Source organism: Mesoplodon mirus, assembly GCF_964341445.2.
Source record: "Mesoplodon mirus genome assembly, chromosome: 9".
NCBI classification, from domain to species: domain Eukaryota; kingdom Metazoa; phylum Chordata; class Mammalia; order Artiodactyla; family Ziphiidae; genus Mesoplodon; species Mesoplodon mirus.
Genome location: NC_138985.1, coordinates 13841513 through 13864512, shown reverse-complemented (window position 1 = coordinate 13864512; position 23000 = coordinate 13841513). Strand labels below are relative to the sequence as shown.

At 34.7% G+C, this 23000-nt stretch overlaps 1 protein-coding gene across 1 annotated transcript in view; it reads right to left on the bottom strand.

Annotated features, from left to right (window-relative positions):
* The window catches only part of LOC309810774 (cadherin-related family member 4-like), a gene marked incomplete at its 5' end in the record, with an annotated part of 129552 nt that extends 110272 nt beyond the window's left edge, over positions 1–19280 (bottom strand). The window contains 3 exon segments of the mRNA XM_082632985.1: positions 4595–4763; positions 6463–6518; positions 19163–19280. Of these exon segments, the coding sequence (XP_082489111.1) occupies positions 4595–4763; positions 6463–6518; positions 19163–19280 (343 nt within the window).
* Between the last annotated feature and the right edge of the window lie 3720 nt (positions 19281–23000).

Below are 23000 nucleotides of genomic sequence, written 5' to 3'. Positions count from 1 at the left end.
TAATGAGTCAAGCAAAATTAGATCATAAGAAGAAACAAGAATAACCCAATGCAGAACTTCTTTCAAATTGAAGTAGAGGTTGCATATCCCTTCCAAATAGGACAATAAGTCTCAAAGTGTGGTGGTGGATCAAACCTAGAGGGAATATTAATAGGTTTAACCATTGAGTGGTTGTTTATTATAATGTCTCCTAAGAAGTCTCTTACAGCCATACTAATGGAACTAAAACTTGATTGAATAATTCTGTGATTCTCCCCAATGTCCCTAGCCCAAGAAAGATTTTTTTACCCCTTATTTTGGCATGAAGGATACAAAGGAGAAAGAGTTCAAGTATCAGTATTGACATGTCAAACAATTTGTGGTTCAGTTTAATCAGTTGGATTCATCTAGGGACTGATTGTTAGGCTAGGTTTCAGAGGTTAACCTGTTTTTTATTTTGGAATAGACATGAACACACCTTTGGAATTCAGTCATATGAGTGAACCCAGGCAAAATAGCAGATGAGTCATTCAGCCAACCCACAGAATTATGAGAAACAAAACTCAGTGTTATTTTAAGCAACTATATTTTTGAGTGATTTATTATGCAGCACCAGAAAATTGAAATAAGAGGCATACAGGCTTAAAGAGTTGGGTGAATAATTAGAAATACCACCAAGAGTCTATTGGTGTAGGAACATTCATAGAGATAAAATCAAGAGGGAAAAAGACTGAATCAGGAATAGGCCTTGTGTCAAGAGATTCAACCAGGGAAATAAAATTGCTGAAAAGTGATGTAAAAATACATAAGAAGAGCATTTTACCAAATGTTGGGATCAGGATGGATACTGAAATTTCTTCTTGGAGGGAATTATTTCTTAACTAATGCCTGAAAGATGTGAAGGGGTTGGTCACATGAAAAGGAATAAAGAAGGAAAAGTCATGATATGTGCAAAGGTCCACAGGCAGAAGGTAGTTTTGCCTTAGGAGATGTATATTTTGACTAAAATAAATAGCATGTAATGGAGGGTGGTGCCTTTTGAGTCTGGAGAAATGAACAGGAACCACATCTTAAAGAGATTTGTATGTCAGTTTAAAGAGTTTGGATTTTACTGTGAGGGAATTGGAAGCTGTCAGAGAGTTGTAAGTGGGATGACATTGATAGATGATAAGTGGTAGATAGATAGATATTAAATAATTATAGTGTTCTATTTGTCCTTTAATAACATTACCAAGTCAGTGAAGGGAAAATTGTGGAAGAGGTCTGGAGACAAGAAGACAAATGAGGAGGTAGGTGCAAAAGTCTAGAGGAAAGGTAATGGGGAAGTAACCTGATATAGCGATAATGGGAATGGGATGAATATATGAGAGATTTAAAATCTGTAGGTTTTGGTGATTGGACAGAGGTGGAAGTTGTGGCAAAATGAGTCAATAAGTCATGCCTATCACACAGTTTTTTGAAAGATAGATGGCAACAAACTTATCACACATGAGGGTGTTTTTGATGTCCTGCAATTGGTTGATGATAATTAGGGGGTTGAGGATTCTATACTGCAGTGCTTGGCTCCTTCTGCCCCCTAGGTTAATTTAACACAAAAGTTCAAGTAAAAGTAGATTTGGGGGAAAAAATAACCAGTCCAGATTTGAATAACTAAATTTAATATTAATTGTGTTTCTCTTTCTGACTTACTTCACTCTGTGTGACAGACTCTAGGTCCATCCACCTCACTACAAATAACTCAATTTCGTTTCTTTTTATGGCTGAGTAATATTCCATTGTATATATGGGCCACATCTTCTTGTGAATATTTCAATAAAGTAGATGTATTGGTCTGGTGTCTAGTCACAGTGTTTGAGTTTGTGTATATATTTGGCGATCATCAGAACATGTTTTGTAATTGTAGCCAAGAGATAGATAAGATTGCTCGGGTAGAATATGAATAGTATGAAGGAAAGGAAACCTAAATAGCCCTGAAAACACACACACATGGACAGAATAAATAGAGGAAGAAGGTATGTCAGAAAAGCAGAACATAGAGGAAGAGGAGGAGTTGGAGAGGCAGGACGATGACAAGGAGAATCACAGAGATGGGGAAAACCAGTAGAATATAGTGTCATAGGAATCAAAGGATGAGAGTGTTTAAAAAGTATGGAATGTTACTAAATGTTCTATATGCTAAAGGGAGATTATATGAGATGAGGAACAAAATATGGTATTGTATTTAACATTAAATAAGATTGCTATGTATGGTGACATGTCTTGGTGTTGTGATTTGTCAGTACTTATACTGAACTTTGTTCAAGAATAAGTGGAGTTGCAGGAGTGGAAAAAGTGGTGTAGAGAATTCTTTATAGATGTTTGGCCAGTTAGAGGAGAAGTGAGACATTCTATAAAAGGTCAAAAGGAAGACAGTTAAAGGAAAGAGACATCAGTCAAGAGTGAATATTAACATAGGAAAGGCTTAAGAGACTACTGAAAACTTAATAGTTAATGGAAGCAGCGGAAAAGAAGAAAAAATATAAGAAAAAACAGCATAGCAAGATGTCTGAAGCATAGCAAAATGTCTGAAGAGGGTAAAAAATAGAACTCAGAATAAAGTTGAAGGGAATGGAAGTAGATGAAAGAAAGCATACATCTTCCTTTATGACAAGAGAGCAGAAAGAAGGAATAGGTTGCAAAGTACCAACTGTCTACATATAATGACAGAAGGAAATTCCCTCTTCATGGCCTATATTTTTCCTCAAATACATAAGTTGAATTCATCTGATAAGAGGAAAGATTTAGGAGATTTGAGATGAGACTGGAGAAATTTTTAAATAGCCAAGTTGGCAATGAAAAAAAGATTTAACTAGAGAAATTTTGAAGGATTAACAGAAAGTATAATGAGACAAGTAAAATTTAGGGTTAATATGCCAGCTCATGTGATTTTCTCTAACAATACTCATTAGCCCAGATGTAGCAGAAAATATCAACTATTGGATTTATCTCATGTTGAGTTTTCCTGGGTAAAAGTTATAGAAGAACAACAAGGCAAGTTATCTGAGGATATTATCACAGAGGGGATGAAATATGTGTCATAATGCTAGATAGGGAAGTAAAGAGAAGAGGTGAATAACTGAGAGAAAATCAACCAGCGGATGTGTAACCCTGGTGATGTTGACAAAACAGTATAGTAGTAGGGATAACTGAGTAAAAGAGGTGAAAAGAATGTAGGAGCGAGATGTCTGGGATTGAGTGCAGAAGTGGAATTGTCCTAGATGCTAATGTAGTCCTGGCTGTGGCCACAGGAGTGTGTGGATGGAAGTAAATTTTAAAGTCACAAGAATTTAGGTACCAGGATTTACACTAGATAATGTAGAGGAACTGAGCTTGTGGGGTGCTGGATGGGCCATAATGTGAATATTGAAGTAACCTAAGAGATGGTGGCAGGACTTGATATAGGGAGATACACTGAGTGATATATTCAAGTCCCCAGGGCTTAAGGAAGCATGATTAGTATATTTGGTAAGGAGCCAAATATCCTGAGCTCCAAATGAGCAAGGGAAGTTTCTAAAGAGAACTGGAGTAAGGGTCAGGGATTGGCTTGGGGAGTGGGAAGAATGATGACTCCCCACTTCCTGACCCAGGGATATGAGATGTGTGGGTGAATGAGTAACATCAGCTTGAGGCATGCTGTGGTTGTCCCACAAGACAATACATTTCAGTTAAAGCAAGAGGTAGAGAAATGTTACAAAAGAAATTTTAAAAGAGATTTATTTATTTGTTTGCCACATAATGGGGATTTCACAATCCATAATTGAAAGGTGTGAGAATGCAAGTAGAGTGTGAGGTTAGATTAGGGGAGAGGAAACCTGGAGCAGTATGGAGATGAGAATAGAAAAAAGAAAAGAGGATAAACACATTTGCACGAGCTTTCATCCTAGGCGATTACCAAGGATAACAGGGATATGAGAAATAGGGAATTTAAGTGGAATTTGTGCTTAACTATAGAAATCATAACCTGAGTCAAGAGTATCCTGGTAAGAAAATAAATGGACCCTATTTCAGAGGAATTCAGAAATATCATTTGTATCTGTGATTGACCCTGATTCAGTTATGATTTTGAAAACAAAGTTTTTTTTGAACTTGAGTTTTAACTGAGAGACACTGCTCCACTTTTTCTTTGAACTTACTGAGGACCTACTGTGCAAGCCACCTGCTGAGGCACGGGGTGCTATGGGGAACACAGCACAGCACATATTCCCTGCCTTAAGTGAATAATTTATTAATTCTGTTTTTTCAGAAACTTTTCTATCCATTTAGCCAGAATTTTTAAAATTATTTTTCTTGAAATTAATACAAAAACATGTATTCTGGATCATCTTTCTTATTACTCAAAGAACACTTTTTTCTCTGAAAAGTATGGGGTGACTCTCATGCCAAATTAATAAACAAAAATTTTTATTTTTTCAGGAAACATTTGTGGCAACACTGGGATTGTGAGGCAGGGTAGTAATGAGAAGCTTCTGCAAGAAATCTAATGTAACACTTAGGTCTAATTACTTTTCTTTAAACTCTGAGTCTTAAAAGTAATGTCTAAAATAAATAAATAATATAAATGCTAAAATTCATTTACTTGTGTCGATGATAAAATCCTTTGTTTTACTCAGAAAGCGACAGACATCTGCTTTTCCAGCTACATCGCTGTCATAAGCTCTACTCAGTTGTGTCCCAGGAAGTGTGTTTTCAGGAAAATTCACTGGGTTAAAAAAGATCTGAATCTTTTGCTGCGATGTGTGAAAACACTGAAGAGAAAACAGACTTTTAACTAAAACTAAATTAAACTATTAAAATGAACAAATTTATCAATAATTATTTCGTGTGTTTGTCCCTATAAATTACATTCACAAGTAAAATTGTAATTTTGAAAAAAAGTTTAAAACTAAGTCATTTTTTTTCCTTTTAACTCACATTTCAGTATTGTTCTGTGTTGTGCTGTGCAGAACAAACTTAAAGAACAAGTTGAGATCCCAGTTTTACTACAACTTATTTCAGTCCTTTCATTAACAGCTATAATGTAGAATGGTTATTTCAGTTAAAAGCCAGTTTCGTTAATTCTCTTCTTTAGCTTACTGATCATTTCCATCAAATCAGTTTGCACATTTGAATAAGCTATATTTTTCATTTAAAAGTTTGCTGTATTGTATTTTTAAATGCTAGTTGAAAAAATCAGTGAAACATCCTTTCTGCATTAATTTATTTATTTATTTTCATTGCTTTTCTTTTTATTAGAAAAAAAGAGGCTCTGTTTTTGGTTAAGTTGTGACTCATTGTAAATTGTGTTATGCTGCACCTCCAGAGCAAAAATCAGAAATTGGCATATCCTGTAACTCACTCCCAGAGTATGTAGTGTGACTAAAAGTCAATATAAATAATATTTAAAATAGCCCAATATTAAAACAATAGTCAAATTAAGTATTTTATGTAACATTTTGTTGTATAATAGAGTTTTTTATAAAACAAATTAATAAAAGAGGGCCTAAAGGTAAAAAATAATACCAAAAGTAAAGCCTTGTTTGAAATAATCCAACATTGTCCTGAGTTTTTCTTCTTTATTTAAATACACACACACAAGAAGAGACAAAGTGAGAATCAGAGAATAAGAGAAAATAATATTCAATGATTTAAAAGGATCTCAGCAGGGATTCAAATTCCTTATAACACTTAACCTTAAATATCTTAAAAGCTAAGGAAACATCAAAATTTAAACAAACCTGTGCATATTAATAAAATCTTGAAGATGTTCATATCTAGACCAACTTCCCTAAAGCCCATAGCAATGCCTACTAATAAATGCATGGCTTTGAGTATTTATACAAATTCAATCTTTACTCGAATTTAAGCCAACAGGTCAAATTGTTACTCAATGTTGAAACCAATCATTTTCTTCTGTTTAACTGAGTGATTATGCACATAGGTCATATCTCTACTTCTGTGTCTGTCTCCTGTGTATATCTGGTGAGAAGATTATCAGCAAAGCCAGGATCATTGTGTAACATCAATTTAAATTATAAGTATTTGGAGTTGAGATGGGGTATCCTATGGAGACTTTTTGGCAAGCAATCCAGGTGATTTGCAGTTTAATCCTTGTTTACCTAATAGAAAGTGCTCTATAATAGGATATTTATTTATTTATTTTTATTATTATTATTATTATTTTTGCAGTACGCAGGCCTCTCACTGATGTGGCCTTTCTCATTGCGGAGCACAGGCTCAGAGGCCATGGCTCACGGGCCCAGCCGCTCCGCGGCATGTGGGATCTTCCCAGACCGGGGCACGAACCTGTGTCCCCTGCATCGGACTCTCAACCACTCTCAACCACTGCGCCACCAGGGAAGCCCTAAAGAGTTATTTTTAACATTACTCTGTATATATTTGTATACCCTAAGACGATTCAGTCAACGTGTATTTCTGAGTGCCACCACCAATGCACTTAGTACTCACTTGATGTCTGAGGAGCTCCAGAGGTGAGCAAGAACCATTCTTAGGTTGTTTGTAACCTAGCAAAGATAATGGAGGGATAAAAATAACTACAGCATAGCAGAGTGGGTGATAGGTTTCAGTAAAATAGTATCAAAGTTCAGGAGAGAGAAGTGACACTTCCAAAAAGAAAGAAAAGAAAGGGAAAAGAAAGAAAGCTTCAAGGAGGATGTGACTTCTATAAAATGAAGCTTTTAAGTACCAAAGTTTTTTGATCTTATCAGTAAAATGCTTTTAGTGGGTGTCTATCAATATATGTACATTTATATATTTATAAACTATTTATATCAAATATGGCATAATATATGCTATAAAATATAAACAAAAATTAGAATAAATTTAAAAGAATGATACATGAAAAAGACTATCACATTGTTATGCATATTGTATTATATTTATTATAAATATTATTGAATGCAAAATGACATGAATATACTACAATAAAATGTTTTTCTCTTTCAAGTATAAATAATATGGTACATAGTGCTTTCTATTATTTTATTAATACTATTTCATAATGAGATGAAGAATCTGCTAGAGATAAATCACATAATGTTTCTTTAAAAACTTATTAATCATCCAAGAAGCATTTGACATATTAAACTCTTAATTATATTTTATATAATTAGGTATATAATTTTATATAATTTAGGTATATAAATATAATGTTGATTATATTAAATAATACTTATAGTGAGAGCAAATGACTATGCTTCATTATTATTGACGGTCCAATTTTTGCATTGTGTAATATATTCATAGCCAGGGTCAAAGGTCAGTTTATATTTAACTCGGTGGTTGTTAAAGATGGAAAAGATGCCATAGATCCCTCACAAATATGTGTAGAACTAAATTGAAGAAGTACATCATTTTGTAGTTAATAAATCATGAACTCATCTTTTAGTTTTATCTTCCAGTGCTCAAAAGTATTGAATATTGACAGCTATAAAATGTTCTTAACCTTTGATGTAAATCTAATTTTATTTCAAACTAATAGGAAAGTATTACATTTTACATTTTTAATCAGTTAGTTTAAAATCTGCTGAGTCTTTTCATGTGGAAGATTCTTAAACTGATTAGAAAATTCTGTTTTCCAGTACAAGTGGGCTGACATAAGAGTTTTTGTAGGAGGCACACTTTCAGTGATTTGAATCATAGAATGGTGGAAACATTTCCAAATGCATCTCTCCATAGCATGAGTTTTTTTCCAAAAGCAGTTGCTTTCTTATTCATCATTAAATGCCACATTGATCTCTAGGGGACTGATAGAGTACTTTCTATTATTATTATCCTCCACAAAGTACTTGAATATTACAGAAATGGTAAACATATTTGGAAGACTTTTCTTTTTGTAAGGAAAGTTATATAACTCATCCTTAAACTTGACAATTCTTTGAACACTGTGACATTTAATAACAAGTAAACATGTATAGGAAGATGTATTCTCATTATTTTCCTCACCTCTGTATAAAACATTATGATTTTTAAAGATCTGTTTCCTCACCTCAATCTCCAAAGTAGCCACTTTGATGATTATTTTTTTTCCTTTCTGTCTTAAACTTCTCCATCTCTGCTGCAATAACTTGCTGTGAATAATGATAGTGAACATATTGATATGTCACATATGATGCTATTTCTATAAGCTAATTCTTGATTCCTTTGTTTATTTTTAATACAAAACAGCCATTTTATCAGAGATTATCATTAGATTCCCCCCCTTTAATTTTATCTTCTTTAGAGTGTTCATTTGTGTGTGTGTGTGAGAGCCCTTTTTCTTTAGTGAATTTTTCCTTTAGTGGTTCAAAAAAAGTAATTCTTCAAATTTTTTGTTACCAAAATAGAATCTAATAAATACTATAAGCTAAGCATTTTTAAAGCCTGCACTTTTATCCAACTATAGTGCAACAACCTCATACTAAATGGTTAGTTTTAGTAATAGTTTATTTAAAACTTTAACATTTCTCTACATCTATTTCTACTGTATAAATATCAATTATTACCTTAATCAAATGTAGACTTTTGACTTTTCCTATTATGCATTTATTGCCAAATTGGTAAAATTTTGTCAGGCTCCAAATATACTCCTAATTTGCAACATTGCTAAAAATATCACATAATATTGACATTTTGCTAACTCTGATGTCTTCAAGCCACCATGAGCTAATATCTCCAAGAAGAATATGCACTTCAGCTGAAATTCTTTATTAATAATAATACATGCAAATCCACAATGCAACAACTTTTTCTGAATAATATTGAAGGTTTTTGGCTGCCTTATTGGTAGATCAATTTTTAACTCCTAATACCAGCATCAAGCATGCATGTCCAATGTCATTTATTGCTTCTCCTATGTTTTTCTTCACTCTTGTTTCATTGAATTTAAATTTATTTTTTAATTAGCAAAGGGAGATTTAGTTTAAACAAGATGATATAATACATAAATTCACTTCAATCATATTTACATGATGTGCAAATGATGCAACATGCTGGATATAAGCAAATATCCCTTGTCTGGAAAAAGAAATGAAGGAAACGATAGCAAAGATCAATAAAACTAAAAGCTGGTTCTTTGAGAAGATAAACAAAATTGATAAACCATTAGCCAGACTCATCAAGAAAAAAAGGGAGAAGACTCAAATCAATAGAATTAGAAATGAAAAAGGAGAAGTAACAACTGACACTACAGAAATAAAAAAGATCATGAGAGATTACTATAAGCAACTCTATGCCAATAAAATGGACAACCTGGAAGAAATGGACAAATTCTTAGAAATGCACAACCTGCCAAGACTGAATCAGGAAGAAATAGAAAATATGAACAGACCAATCACAAGCACTGAAATTGAAACTGTGATAAAAAATCTTCCAACAAACAAAAGCCCAGGACCAGATGGCTTCACAGGCGAATTCTATCAAGCATTTAGAGAAGAGCTAACACCTATCCTTCTGAAACTCTTCCAAAATATAGCAGAGGGAGGAACACTCCCAAACTCATTCTACGAGGCCACCATCACCTTGATACCAAAACCAGGCAAGGATGTCCCAAAGAAAGAAAACTACAGGCCAATATCACTGATGAACATAGATGCAAAAATCCTCAACAAAATACTAGCAAACAGAATCCAACAGCACATTAAAAGGATCATACACCATGATCAAGTGGGGTTTATTCCAGGAATGCAAGGATTCTTCAATATACGCAAATCAATCAACGTGATACACCATATTAACAAATTGAAGGAGAAAAACCATATGATCATCTCAATAGATGCAGAGAAAGCTTTCGACAAAATTCAACACCCATTTATGATAAAAACCCTGCAGAAAGTAGGCATAGAGGGAACTTTCCTCAACATAATAAAGGCCATATATGACAAACCCACAGCCAGCATCGTCCTCAATGGTGAAAAACTGAAACCATTTCCACTAAGATCAGGAACTAGACAAGGTTGCCCACTTTCACCACTCTTATTCAACCTAGTTTTGGAAGTTTTAGCCACAGCAATCAGAGAAGAAAAGGAAATAAAAGGAATCCAAATTGGAAAAGAAGAAGTAAAGCTGTCACTGTTTGCAGATGACATGATACTATACATAGAGAATCCTAAAGATGCTACCAGAAAACTACTAGAGTTAATCAATGAATTTGGTAAAGTTGCAGGATACAAAATTAATGCACAGAAATCTCTGGCATTCCTATATACTGATGATGAAAAATCTGAAAGTGAAAGCAAGGAAACACTCCCATTTACCATTGCAACAAAAAGAATAAAATATCTAGGAATAAACCTACCTAAGGACACAAAAGACCTGTATGCAGAAAATTATAAGACACTGATGAAAGAAATTAAAGATGATACAAATAGATGGAGAGATGTACCATGTTCTTGGATTGGAAGAATCAACATTGTGAAAATGACTCTACTACCCAAAGCAATCTACAGGTTCAATGCAATCCCTATCAAACTACCACTGGCATTTTTCACAGAACTAGAACAAAAAATTTCACAATTTGTATGGAAACACAAAAGACCCCGAATAGCCAAAGCAATCTTGAGAACGAAAAATGGAGCTGGAGGAATCAGGCTCCCTGACTTCAGACTATACTACAAAGCTACAGTAATCAAGACAGTATGGTACTGGCACAAAAACAGAAAGATAGATCAATGGAACAGGATAGAAAGCCCAGAGTTAAACCCACGGACATATGGTCACCTTATCTTTGATAAAGGAGGCAGGAATGTACAGTGGAGAAAGGACAGTCTCTTCAATAAGTGGTGCTGGGAAAACTGGATAGGGACATGTAAAAGTATGAGATTAGATCACTCCCTAACACCATACACAAAAATAAGCTCAAAATGGATTAAAGACCTAAATGTAAGGCCAGACACTATCAAACTCTTAGAGGAACACATAGGCAGAACACTCTATGACATAAATCACAGCAAGATCCTTTTAGACCCACCTCCTAGAGAAATGGAAATAAAGACAAAAATAAACACATGGGACCTAATGAAACTTAAAAGCTTTTGCACAGCAAAGGAGACCATAAACAAGACCAAAAGACAACCCTCAGAATGGGAGAAAATATTTGCAAATGAAGCAACTGACAAAGGATTAATCTCCAAAATTTATAAGCAGCTCATGCAGCTCAATAACAAAAAAACAAACAACCCAATCCAAAAATGGGCAGAAGACCTAAATAGACATTTCTCCACAGAAGATATACAGACTGCCAACAAACACATGAAAGGATGCTCAACATCTTTACTCATTAGAGAAATGCAAATCAAAACTACCATGAGATATCATCTCACACCAGTCAGAATGGCCATCATCAAAAAATCTAGAAACAATAAATGCTGGAGAGGGTGTGGAAAAAAGGGAACACTCTTGCACTGCTGGTGGGAATGTGAATTGGTACAGCCGCTATGGAGAACGGTATGGAGGTTCCTTAAAAAACTACAAATAGAACTACCATATGACCCAGCAATCCCACTACTGGGCATATACCCTGAGAAAACCATAATTCAAAAAGAGACATGTACCAAAATGCTCATAGCAGCCCTATTTACAATAGCCCGGAGATGGAAACAACCTAAGTGTCCATCATCGGATGAATGGATAAAGAAGATGTGGCACATATATACAATGGAATATTACTCAGCCATAAAAAGAAATGAAATTGAGCTATTTGTAATGAGGTGGATAGACCTAGAGTCTGTCATACAGAGTGAAGTAAGTCAGAAAGAGAAAGACAAATACTGTATGCTAACACATATATATGGAATTTAAGAAAAAAAATGTCATGAAGAACATAGGGGTAAGACAGGAATAAAGACACAGACCTACTAGAGAATGGACTTGAGGATATGGGGAGGGGGAAGGGTAAGCTGTGACAAAGTGAAAGAGCGGCATGGACATATATACACTACCAAACGTGAGGTAGATAGCTAGTGGGAAGCAGCCGCATAGCACAGGGAGGTCAGCTCGGTACTTTGTGACCGCCTGGAGGGGTGGGATAGGGAGGGTGGGAGGGAGACGCAAAAGGGAGGGGTTATGGAAACATATGTATATGTATAACTGATTAAATTTGTTATAAAAAAATGGGAGAAAATAAAAAATATATGCATAAAAAAAAAAAGAAAATCAACTATACTTCAATTAAATTTTTTTTAAAACATGGTGCTAAGAAAATAATGTATAGACCATGTGCATTCCATTAGTGAAAGGCAGCATTTTTCTCCTTGAAAAAAAAAAAAAAATATCCCTTGTCTGTACAGTGGGATTCCTACTCTGACCTCCATGTGACTTCTAAGTGTTTGACATGAGGACCCATAATAATGCCACTGCCTAAATGAATATTAAAACTTAGCTTCTCTTTTATATTTCAGATTTTTTAAGTGTAAATAGAAATTCTAATGTTTCCTTCCAACAGTACAGTAGATTATTTTCCACATTTCCTTATGTGTTAGAATACACTTTGGAGAATGTTACCTTAATTTACTTCATTTATATGAAATATTTCACCATTAATATTTGCTAATTTATTCATTAATTTATGCATTCAAGTAATAAAGGGAAGAAGAAAAGGGGAGAATGAGAAACTGGTGGTGAAGGCAGTATGAACAAAATTAGGATGTTGGAAAAAAAAATATATATGTATATTTTTTTTTTGCGGTACGCGGGCCTCTCACTGTTGTGGCCTCTCCCGTTGTGGAGCACAGGCTCCGGACGCGCAGGCTCAGCGGCCATGGCTCACGGGCCCAGCCGCTCTGCGGCATGTGGGATCTTCCCAGACTGGGGCACGAACCCGTGTCCCCTGCATCGGCAGGCGGACTCTCAACCACTGCGCCACCAGGGAAGCCCTGGAAAAATATTTTTGTAAAATGAAATACACAGCAGTTTCTCATTATTCACTTTTGAGTTAGGCTATGACATGACTACAAATGCATTTTAGAAAGATTCATATGAAGGGACACTAAGGGTTGACTAGCAAGTTGAGAAAGTGGAGGGTACAGTGGTAAAAAAGACTTTTCTAGCTTTCTATATGAGAGGTAAGGAGTACCCAAAATAAGTTGTTGTCAGGAATATAGAAAGATACTCATACTTTATACTTATAGAATAATCTCTGGTATGTGGAATATATATATTATAAACAATCATATATGTACACACATATATGGATAGGTAATTTAAAAGTAATAGAAGGATATTTATTTGATTCACTGTAATGCATATGAAAATCAAAATGTTTTATTTCTTTGTAAAAAAAAAAAAAACTTATCCAGATTAGTTTGAACAGTGCTTGCTCTCTTCTCATCATGTAATTTGAGATATAGAACAAGGATCATTTTTGTGCCATGGCAAGTTGTCCTATTTCTTTCTAGGCTGGATGAGCTTCCCATATTTTATCATTTGCACTTTCAACGTGGTTACATGTCTTTGAGATTTCCTTTAATGAGAAGTTTTTGACGATGTCACTACCTCTGGGACAGCTTCATCCTTTTTATCATAACCATTTTCTTCATTTTCATTGATAAGTCACCTTCACTGTGTTCCTCTGGCTGCATATCTGGAGTTTCTCAAATGGTGGCAGTGTCAACATTCCCACAATCCTCTGTTTCTTATATTAACTCCATTTGTGTTTGATTGGAATCCTGCAAAGTTATTTGCACAATGTGGTAAATATTTCTGCCATACCGCATGCATATTATTTGCTATTCCTTCTTCCCTGATGCTCTCATGATTTTATGTGTATGCTTTATGTTATATTTCATCCAAAAATCAGCTAAGGAAATTGTGTGATCTTCAGTTTTTGTGTCAATAGCCCACCTGAAAAACAATCTAAGGTTATAGGCTTTACAAATTGAAATGATTTCTTGATCTATTGATTAGAAAAATTAAATTGTGTTTGGTGGTAAAAAGAAAATTTTCACATTTTCGTTCATGACCCTAAGAGAATCAGGATGATGTAGAGCATTATCTAGATTAGAAATGCTTTAAAATTTAAATTATTTTGCCAGTAGTGTCTCTCTACCACTGAGAAAAACAAGGGTATATAGGACTCAACCAGTCACAGTGCTAGAAAAATCCTTTGAAGCACATCATCCTTTAATGGTGGCTTCAAAATCTACCAAGGTTTGAGAGTTTTCTATATTGGATTAAAAATCAATTCCACACAGCCTTATTAATCATGAAATGAAATCAACAAGCTTCTATATAGCTGTGGCAGTGTATTGAACTTGGCTTAGATGACCCAATTAATTTCTAGGAAATGTTTGCATCTCAAGGGTGCCATGGGACTCCAGGTATGTAAGTTAGAAATGGTGGTAGGTTAGATTTAGTCACATATACTCTAGACACAGTTTCCTTTTGAGTGAGATGCTAGGAGACAATTCTCCATGGATTTCTTGCATTTCTATTGGTCTTGTGAACACAGAACCTGACCATCTTTGTTCTAGACTATCTTTAAGGATTTCTGTGTAGGGAACAGTCTTGAAAGATAGAAATAATGTAACTAGAATAAGATATTAGTTTGTTTATTGTCCAATATAATAAAGTCTCCCTCCAATGCAAAAATCAGGCAGACATAATAACGCTTATAAAAGATTTGAGTTCCCTAAACTCAAAGATCCTCTCTTATAACTCAACCCACTGCATATGCAGGCATCACATGGCCTCTTTGAATCACTCTTTGAAATTCAGGACTTAAGAACCCGTGTGAATGCTGACACTCTGGCTTCTGCAGTTCCCTTGAGTAATAATGTACTTTGTCTCTGACCCAAGAGACTTATATCTTCCACCATGAGCAACCATGGTTCTCATAGCAGCAACCATGAAGCTATGGGAAGCAAACCTCTCTGCTTACAAATAAAGCAAAATTTCATACCCTTCACAAGTTCTTGCCATGATAAACCTCAATATATCTTTCTAATCACTCAAACAGATCCAAAGCATAACTAGAGCAAGTTCAAAACTGTAGAAAGAAAATATTTCCTAGGTGTGCTATGCCTTAATGGCAAACTACTAGAGATTCTTATATAGAGAGGCCAAATTTTCAGGGAAGTAGTATAGCAAAGTACTTGTAATCAAAGGTACCTGATTTCAGTAAAGTTGTTACTTCTATGGATGTTATTTAACCCTCCTACACATCGTTTCCCTCATTTATAATAGGTGGGAAGTTATAGTAACTACCTCAGAGCTGTTATGAAGAGTGTTTGAGGTAATGCATGAAAGGCACAAGCACAGTACAGGATATATGAGAAGCACTCAACAAATATTTTATATTGCTTTAGAGTTACTTAGGATACCTCATTAAATAGTTCAAAATCTAGAACAGAATCTTGTGGATCCTCACATCGTACACCCCATGGGATTGTGATTTGAATATTTTTGGAAGTAATCTATCCTATTCTGAGTTCTGTTCAACATCAACACTTGCAGTAAGATTCCTCTGTAATGTTATAAACCTTTCCTTAAAGAATTAAAGCATCTTCATACATATATCTACAGGGGTCTCTTAAGAACAGATGGTAAATGAGGAAGGTTGCCTGGATGGTACAATTCATCCTCCAACCCACCATCAAATAGTTCTAATTTACAAACCTGATTATGTCAGTTTTCTGCTAAAACATTCTCCTTACAAAACAGAGGCCAAACAACTTAGCATGCAGTATCTCACATTTTGCACGTCTCCTTTCCCCTTCTCATGTACCACACATCCAGTAAAATCAAGGCTTCTTCATAGTCTCTTTAATGCCTCCATTTTTACAGATATGATTCTGTGTCCAAAAAAGCCTCTCTCTGATTTATTCCTTGTAAAATCTTACTCATTCTTCAGGAATCAAATCAAACATCATTTCCTCAGTGAAGACATTCATGATTTCCCCAGGATAGTTAGTCACCCAGCCTACTGTCATCTACAAGAGTTCTGGACACACTTTATTATGGCACTTATAACATAGAATGTAAAGATTTGCTTACATGAGTGTTTCCTTATTGTCTAACTCACGTTTGTGTTTCCATTGCTCAGGACAATGAAAGGCTTGTTATTTATCTTTTTGGTCTTTGAATGAATGAATGAACAAAAGACTCTGTGTCTACCATGATATTATGGCTTAAATTCTACTGTGAGAATTTAATTCATTTGAATCTTAAGGATGTATATTCTTACAGAATCTTAAAGTCCAAAACTGTCTGGCAGGCACATCCTGCCAAACACAGTGCTGCCTCGGTCCCTTTGAAATGACCATTCTCTCTGCCTGGAACATTCTTCCCCTGGATGTTCACATGTCTTGATCCGTCATCTCCTTCAAGTTTTTGCTCAATTATCACTTTCTTTTTGAAGTTGGTAAACTTCTGATTTAAATAGAAACTCTTCCTTCTTTCCCAGTCTTATTTTCATCTATAGTAATCATCCTTTAAAATACTATGCAGTTGTTTATAATATCTATTGTCAGTTTCCACTCACTGCAATGTAAACTATATGAGGTCAGGGATTATTTTTTTTCTTTTCTTCAAGGAGCCATCTCAATAACTGGAAGAACACTAGGCTTAAGGATTATTTGAAATAATTACTATAAGAGGCAAACTATGGACAAGAGTTTCTCATTGAGTTCTTTCTGAATTCAACATCTTATAAAACGGATTCAGAGAAAAGTTCAATGATTTGATTCATGATATTGAAATGAACTTTAGAATGCCTCCAGTACAGATTTCATAGTTCTTCCCGGGACCTGGATAGACAGATAGATAGATAGATATAAATTTATATGCTTATATAATGTTTTTTTCCTCTCAATGATTATGTTAGACAACTCCTTCTAAAATATAGTTTACTGTGTGAAAAAACTATAGTTTTTTTTAAAGCATCTTTGAAATTCGAGAACTAAAATAAGCAACAGAAGGGCAGGCTAAAAACAATCAATTGATTTGTGTGTTTTGGCTAAGCAGGGAAGAACAGAGGGTAGTGCGGGGAGAAAAGAAGAGGGCTGGTCTGTTTGTTACTCATCCTGTTGAGTCACTGGTTGCGTGTCTGAAAAATACAGATCTTTTGTAACTCAAGGTCTTTTGAACCAAAGGCTTAAGTAACCCTTGGAGGAAATGAGAGTTTATAATTGCTTTCTCATATATTATTTAATCCTATAACTGGAAAAATCCCATTAATACATGAATTCCCTCATATAAGATTTCAAACTAACAGATAAAAATTTTACACATTAGTAGTATTTTTCAGGTTGATCTGTTTATTTAGTATTATACAATTTATTTCATTAAGACTAAAAATCATTCAGGTATTTGTCTATTATTTGGTTGGTTGGTGGGTTTCTAATTACCTTCTTTTCTGAAATCTCCCAAAAATCTTCAAAGAGCCTAAATTTTTTTAAATAAATTGCTAATTTACCCCGATAGAAAAGGTACACAGTTAAAAGGCACTCTGTCTTTTTTGTTTGTTTAAATTTATTTATTTTATTTAGTTTATTTTTGGCTGCATTGGGTCTTCGTTGCTGCTCTCGGGCTTTCTCTAGTTGCGGCGAGGGGGATGCTACTCTTCCTTGTGGTGCACGGGCTTCAGTAGTTGTGGCTCGTGGGCTCAGTAGTTGTGGCTCATGGGTTCTAGAGCGCAGGCTCAGTAGCTGTGGTGCACGGGCTTAGTTCCTCCCTGGCATGTGGGATCTTCCCGGCCCAGGGCTCGAACCCCTTTACCCCTTCATTGGCAGGCGATGCTTAACCACTGCAAAAGGCACTCTGTTTTTGGCTTTGTTTTTCCTGAATACAATGTTTATGATGACAAATAGAGAATGAAGAGAAAAAAAAATCAAGGACAAATTTTTCTCTTTTGCTTCCATAAAATATTCCTTTGCAAGTTTCATTGTTTATGTAGTTTGGAGAAGTAGTCAGGCCTTGAAATCTTAAAATTATCAACCAGTATATGGGTCATGCCTAGTCAATCTGTCACAAAATGAAAGCTGGAAAATATTTTGCTGAGATTTAAATAGTCTTAAAGAGTCAAAGTTAATTACACTAATCCCTCTACTTCCTGAAGTTGTGATAACGAAAGAATTTATTCATACACTTAAATATATGAACTGAACATATGAAAGCAATCTAAATAGTGATGACTCTAATAGAATAACATGAGGCAATCTTTTCTGGACCTAGAGAGAACATAATATTCACTTCCAGTATTCCCTTTTGCACATAAGGGAACCAAGATCACGAATGGATATGTTGACATTTCACTCCATTCTTGGAGAACTCTATTTGTATACATGGTTTGATGGGGAAGAGAGCTGGAAGTCTGCTTACCACTTAATAACTCTCTTATTTATAATTTGTCCAAACCCCTCACTTTTCTTCTCTTTAAAATGAAGACAACGTTTTCCTCACAGGCTTTAAAAATTATTATTATATATATGGCATATGTATGACATCTATGACATTTCTTGGCTTGTAGAGGTATTCATATCCATAACCTTTCTCTTTATCATCCACTCATCATCCCAAATTTGTTCTCTGGAGCTAAACAAGCCTCATTGCAATTCTTATTGTTTCATGAATTTGAAAAGGAATATTGGTATTTTCCTCAATTATTCAATGGTCCTATTATCTACTTTAAACATCACTAGTCCTGTCATTGTTTTTTAGGTGATATTATCTCAAGTGTTCTCCAAAATGTAGTTATTTTTTCCCAAGGCATGTCTGTAAATTTATGAAATGCAGTATTCTGAACTCTATTCAATACCCGCAAAGGAAGGTTGATTGGTTCCAAGGTGTATGTTATACTTACATAATAATGGTAAGAAGTGATATTTTATTCTCTACTAACTTTTGTTTGTATTCTTTTATATTTGAGAACAAAATGAGTGTTAATAATTATATCAAAGATACTTTGGTTGGAACCCTAACTGCATAGCCACAAAGCCTACAATATATCCCATAATATCTATTACATTATTTTGGGAAATGCTGAGTTTGTTTTAGTCTCCTGGGTCTTTTTCATAAAATAAGTATACTAATACCCAGGTTGTATTGATTATGGTGTCTGGCACATGGAACACACATTAATTAATAGTGATATTAGCAGGGAATTATTGTGTCATAATTTTAGTTTTTCATCATTATAGAGTGTTTTAATAAGCCACATGTCTTTTAGCTAATTTACCTTTTTCCTGCTTGAAAGGAACTAATCTTGAAATTATAGTTTGGAAATACTCCCTCTCTTCTTTAGCCACAAGAATTTTAAGCTGTAAAGTCTTTTCCTTGAAGTTGAGGAAGCCCATATGTCTAATGTATGGGAGATATCTTTGCTCACACTCATTGTTTTCTGCCTTGGCCATCACAAACACATTTAAATGACATGGTCACTTTTCCCCAGATAGCATTAATGTTACTTAATCCTTGTTTTCAGATTTAAATCTAAAACAGCAGCTCTACTAGTCAATCCCTTTACCTTCTTGAGAGAGGAAATAATCTCTAAGACAGAATAAAAATATAATAAGTGCTCATCTTTTAGTAAAATAAAATTTATATTTGCTATATGAATTAGCAAATTCTCATATCACAAATAGTTCTTTTCTGTGACTCAGTTTTGTAATCAAATAATATGCTAATGAATATAGTTGTGATGATAACGATCAATGTTCATATTTAGCAATCTTATAAGTGCTGTATCAGGTATTGTTTATTCTCACAAATCTATATTTTTTGGTTTCCACCACTCCCAATAGCATCTTCTGCTCAAGCCATATAGAACTTCTGCAGGTTTTCCCAACTGTACTCTGCTGTTTTAAACCACCTAGGCTTTCTATACTGTTTTTCCCATGACTTTTCTCCCTGGAAAACTCCCAGTTATCATTAAATATCATCCTCAGATAGAGTTAATCACTCCTTCTATCATTAATGCACTTACAAAGAGGCATTTTAGTTGCTTGTTAGTATGTCTCTAACAAGACATACTTGTTATGAGCACCTCGAAGGGAGAGATAATTTATTTTCATCTTAGTATTGTGTGCATTGCGCATAGTACAAAATTTGTTGAGTAATGGAATACTGAATGAATGTACAAACTGAATGAGTGAACCTCTAAATATGTAATGGTTATTAAATCTGGAATACAGCCAACTATGGAGAATGCAGTATCTTTATTTCCCATCCATAAAAATAACTGAGGGTCCAAATGGACCTCATTCAGGCATTGCACATTAGAAACCCACTTTGTTTAAAAAAAAAAAAAGTGAGTAAAATGCCAGTAATTAAAAATCTGGAGATTGCACATAAAAAAACCAAATTCCTAACTTCCTTGGAAAATCATAAGATTTGGCAACACACTGTATGCATTCCTTTATGACAACTGTTGGCTCAAGTTAGATGGTAGCTGCCCCCTCTAGTCTGGCACATATAGTCCCTGTCCCTATATTCTTATATACAGATTCTCTCATTCACCACTAGTGCATGAATTTGACCCTGGGATTCGGTCAGTTTTATTAGAGTTTATAAAAACTAGGGATTGTTCTAAATTGAACACCACTGTTCTCAGTAAAAAGGGATAGACATTTTAGAGAGGGGAGAAAGAAGGGAGAAATATATAAAGATGAAGCACATATAATAGATAAAACTCTCATGTGAAAGATTTCCTCCCTACACCAGGACGAAAGAAAACTTATCACCAGAGATGGGAAGCCAAGAGAAATCTGTACAAATAGACAATGTTAAAATTACTTTTATCTTCCTTTAGTCTTCCCATATATTTTAGTTATTTTTCCACAATCGCTTTTCTTTTTTCAACCTATTATATAATATATAAGCACTTGGGTCTATTGACTTTTTGAGTATTTTCCTTTGGAAGCTTCCATATACGTGTAAAAATGTATATGCTTTTCTCCTGTTGATCTGTTTTATGTCCATTTAATTCCCAGGCCCAGGTGGAGACTCTAAGAAGGTAGAGTAAAATTTTGTCTCCCCTACATATGGGTACACCTCTAACAGCCTTTTCTTCATTTTGCAACAGAACACTGTATAAATTTGACATTGCAAAGGTCTGTCCTATCTTGTCTTTAAATGTGCAGAGTAGTTTAGATACAGCAGAATCTAGCAGATGATCCACCAGGAGATGGTGGCAGATGTAGCAATAAGTGGTACATGGTGAGTGAAAATAGTGGAACCCAGAAGCCGCTAAGCAGATAAAAGATGGTGTGGCAGTAGTGGATATATTCATGAGTGCCTGTGACACATATTTAGAAGCACACTTGAGGGTTAATTTATAGGTAGTTGATATCCTTTGTGAAAACGAGAGACAAAGTCCAGTTATGCTTATTTTGAAATAGTTTATATGACCCCGTTCTGACACTTGCGTGATATATAATGAAATATAAAATATTGTGTTCTAATATTTGAAGAACTTCCTAACTCTACTCCTGAGGGCAGCAGAGATAACTTTGCATTTACCAAAACCCATGATCTATATTTCCTGCTACACAGCTAGAGGACATTTTTGAGCCTTCCTTTCACTAGGTATGGCCAATAAGATGTGGAAAGATGTGTAGTACACAATACCAGGCCTGGCATGTAAAAATATCCAGCATAATCCTTTAAACTCTGTCCTATGATTAGATAGGAAAAACCTTCAGTTGTCTTTGAGCCTTACGGATTGGGAGAGCCACATGACTAAAAGAACCTGGATCCCTGAAAGACAATATGGAAAGCTGCCCACCAACCAGAATCATCTGCATTAGGCTTGAGTAAAAAAGAAACTTCTACTGTGTTAAGTCATTGTTATCTGGGGGTTACCTATACTAACAAATAAACCTAGTCAACCAAATAGTCTGAAGTTCTCTCTCTTCACATCTTTTCAGTTGATTACCTCTCTGAGTCAATGTAAAAAAGAAAAAAAAAAACAACCCAAATTAGCTGAAACCAGAAACCACAAACAGTCTTTGTGCACAAATAAGTAGCTATTTGATCTGTTCCACAACCATCGTTATTTCAGTCTTTGCATTGTCTACCTGAGAACTATCAAAAACACTGTCTGTCATATTCTCTTCCTTGTCTGGAAGAAACTAGACATGTTCAAACTTCCATGGCCATTCCAGTAGTACTGTTAAAAAAATCACTGCACACTCACAAATCTGTACTTCCCTTCCTAAAATAGGGTGTTGACCTCAAACGAAAACAGTTTGAAGCTACATCTACATGGGTGACCATGTGTGGCATAAAATAGATTTTCCAGCATGTGTTTATTTGGCAATGACTTAAAAGTACAACCAGATGTTTTTATGGAGAACAGCTCTTTTAGCCACAAATGTTTCCAATTTAAATACGTTTGTTTTGACTCTATTTTGCTTCAGATGGAAAACATCCATTTTCTTTCTTTCTAGTGGGGATAGACAGTGAACGTTGGCAAATCTCATAGAGAATGATTACCAGTGTAGACAAAACTTCAGTGAAAGCTTTCATTTTCCATAAGGAGAATTTTTAAAAGACAATTTTGCATTTTAAATAGGAAGGCTCTTTTAAGACCATTTTCCCCCTCTAATTTGTACCATAAGTCTTAAACATCTGTATGTGTTTGATCCAAAGGGAACTACCTTACTTCTAAGTGATAAGTCAGATGGATCTATTCAGAATGACAGCATAGCTTCTGGGTGTGCCATCAGTAGCTACTGCATACAGATATTACAGAATGTCTTATCAAAATGTGTGTTATGTAGAAACTTTTTATCAAATTTATTTGCAATTGGCAGGTTGAAACGTAAAAGGAATTTTAAATATCATAAGAATAATGAAAGTTTTTCTTATTTTTGCAAGAACGGACTACTGTGTACGTGACAGAGTATAAAATGATCTTGGCAAGATTATAGTTTTCTGTTTTAAGAACCTCATTTTATTTTAAGTCATAAAATATAATACTTCCTTTAACCAAATTATTCTTAACATGTGCTCTTATAGTTTAACCTGTGATATGTGAGGAGCTTGCTGAAAGACAAGAAGATGTTTTAAAATTA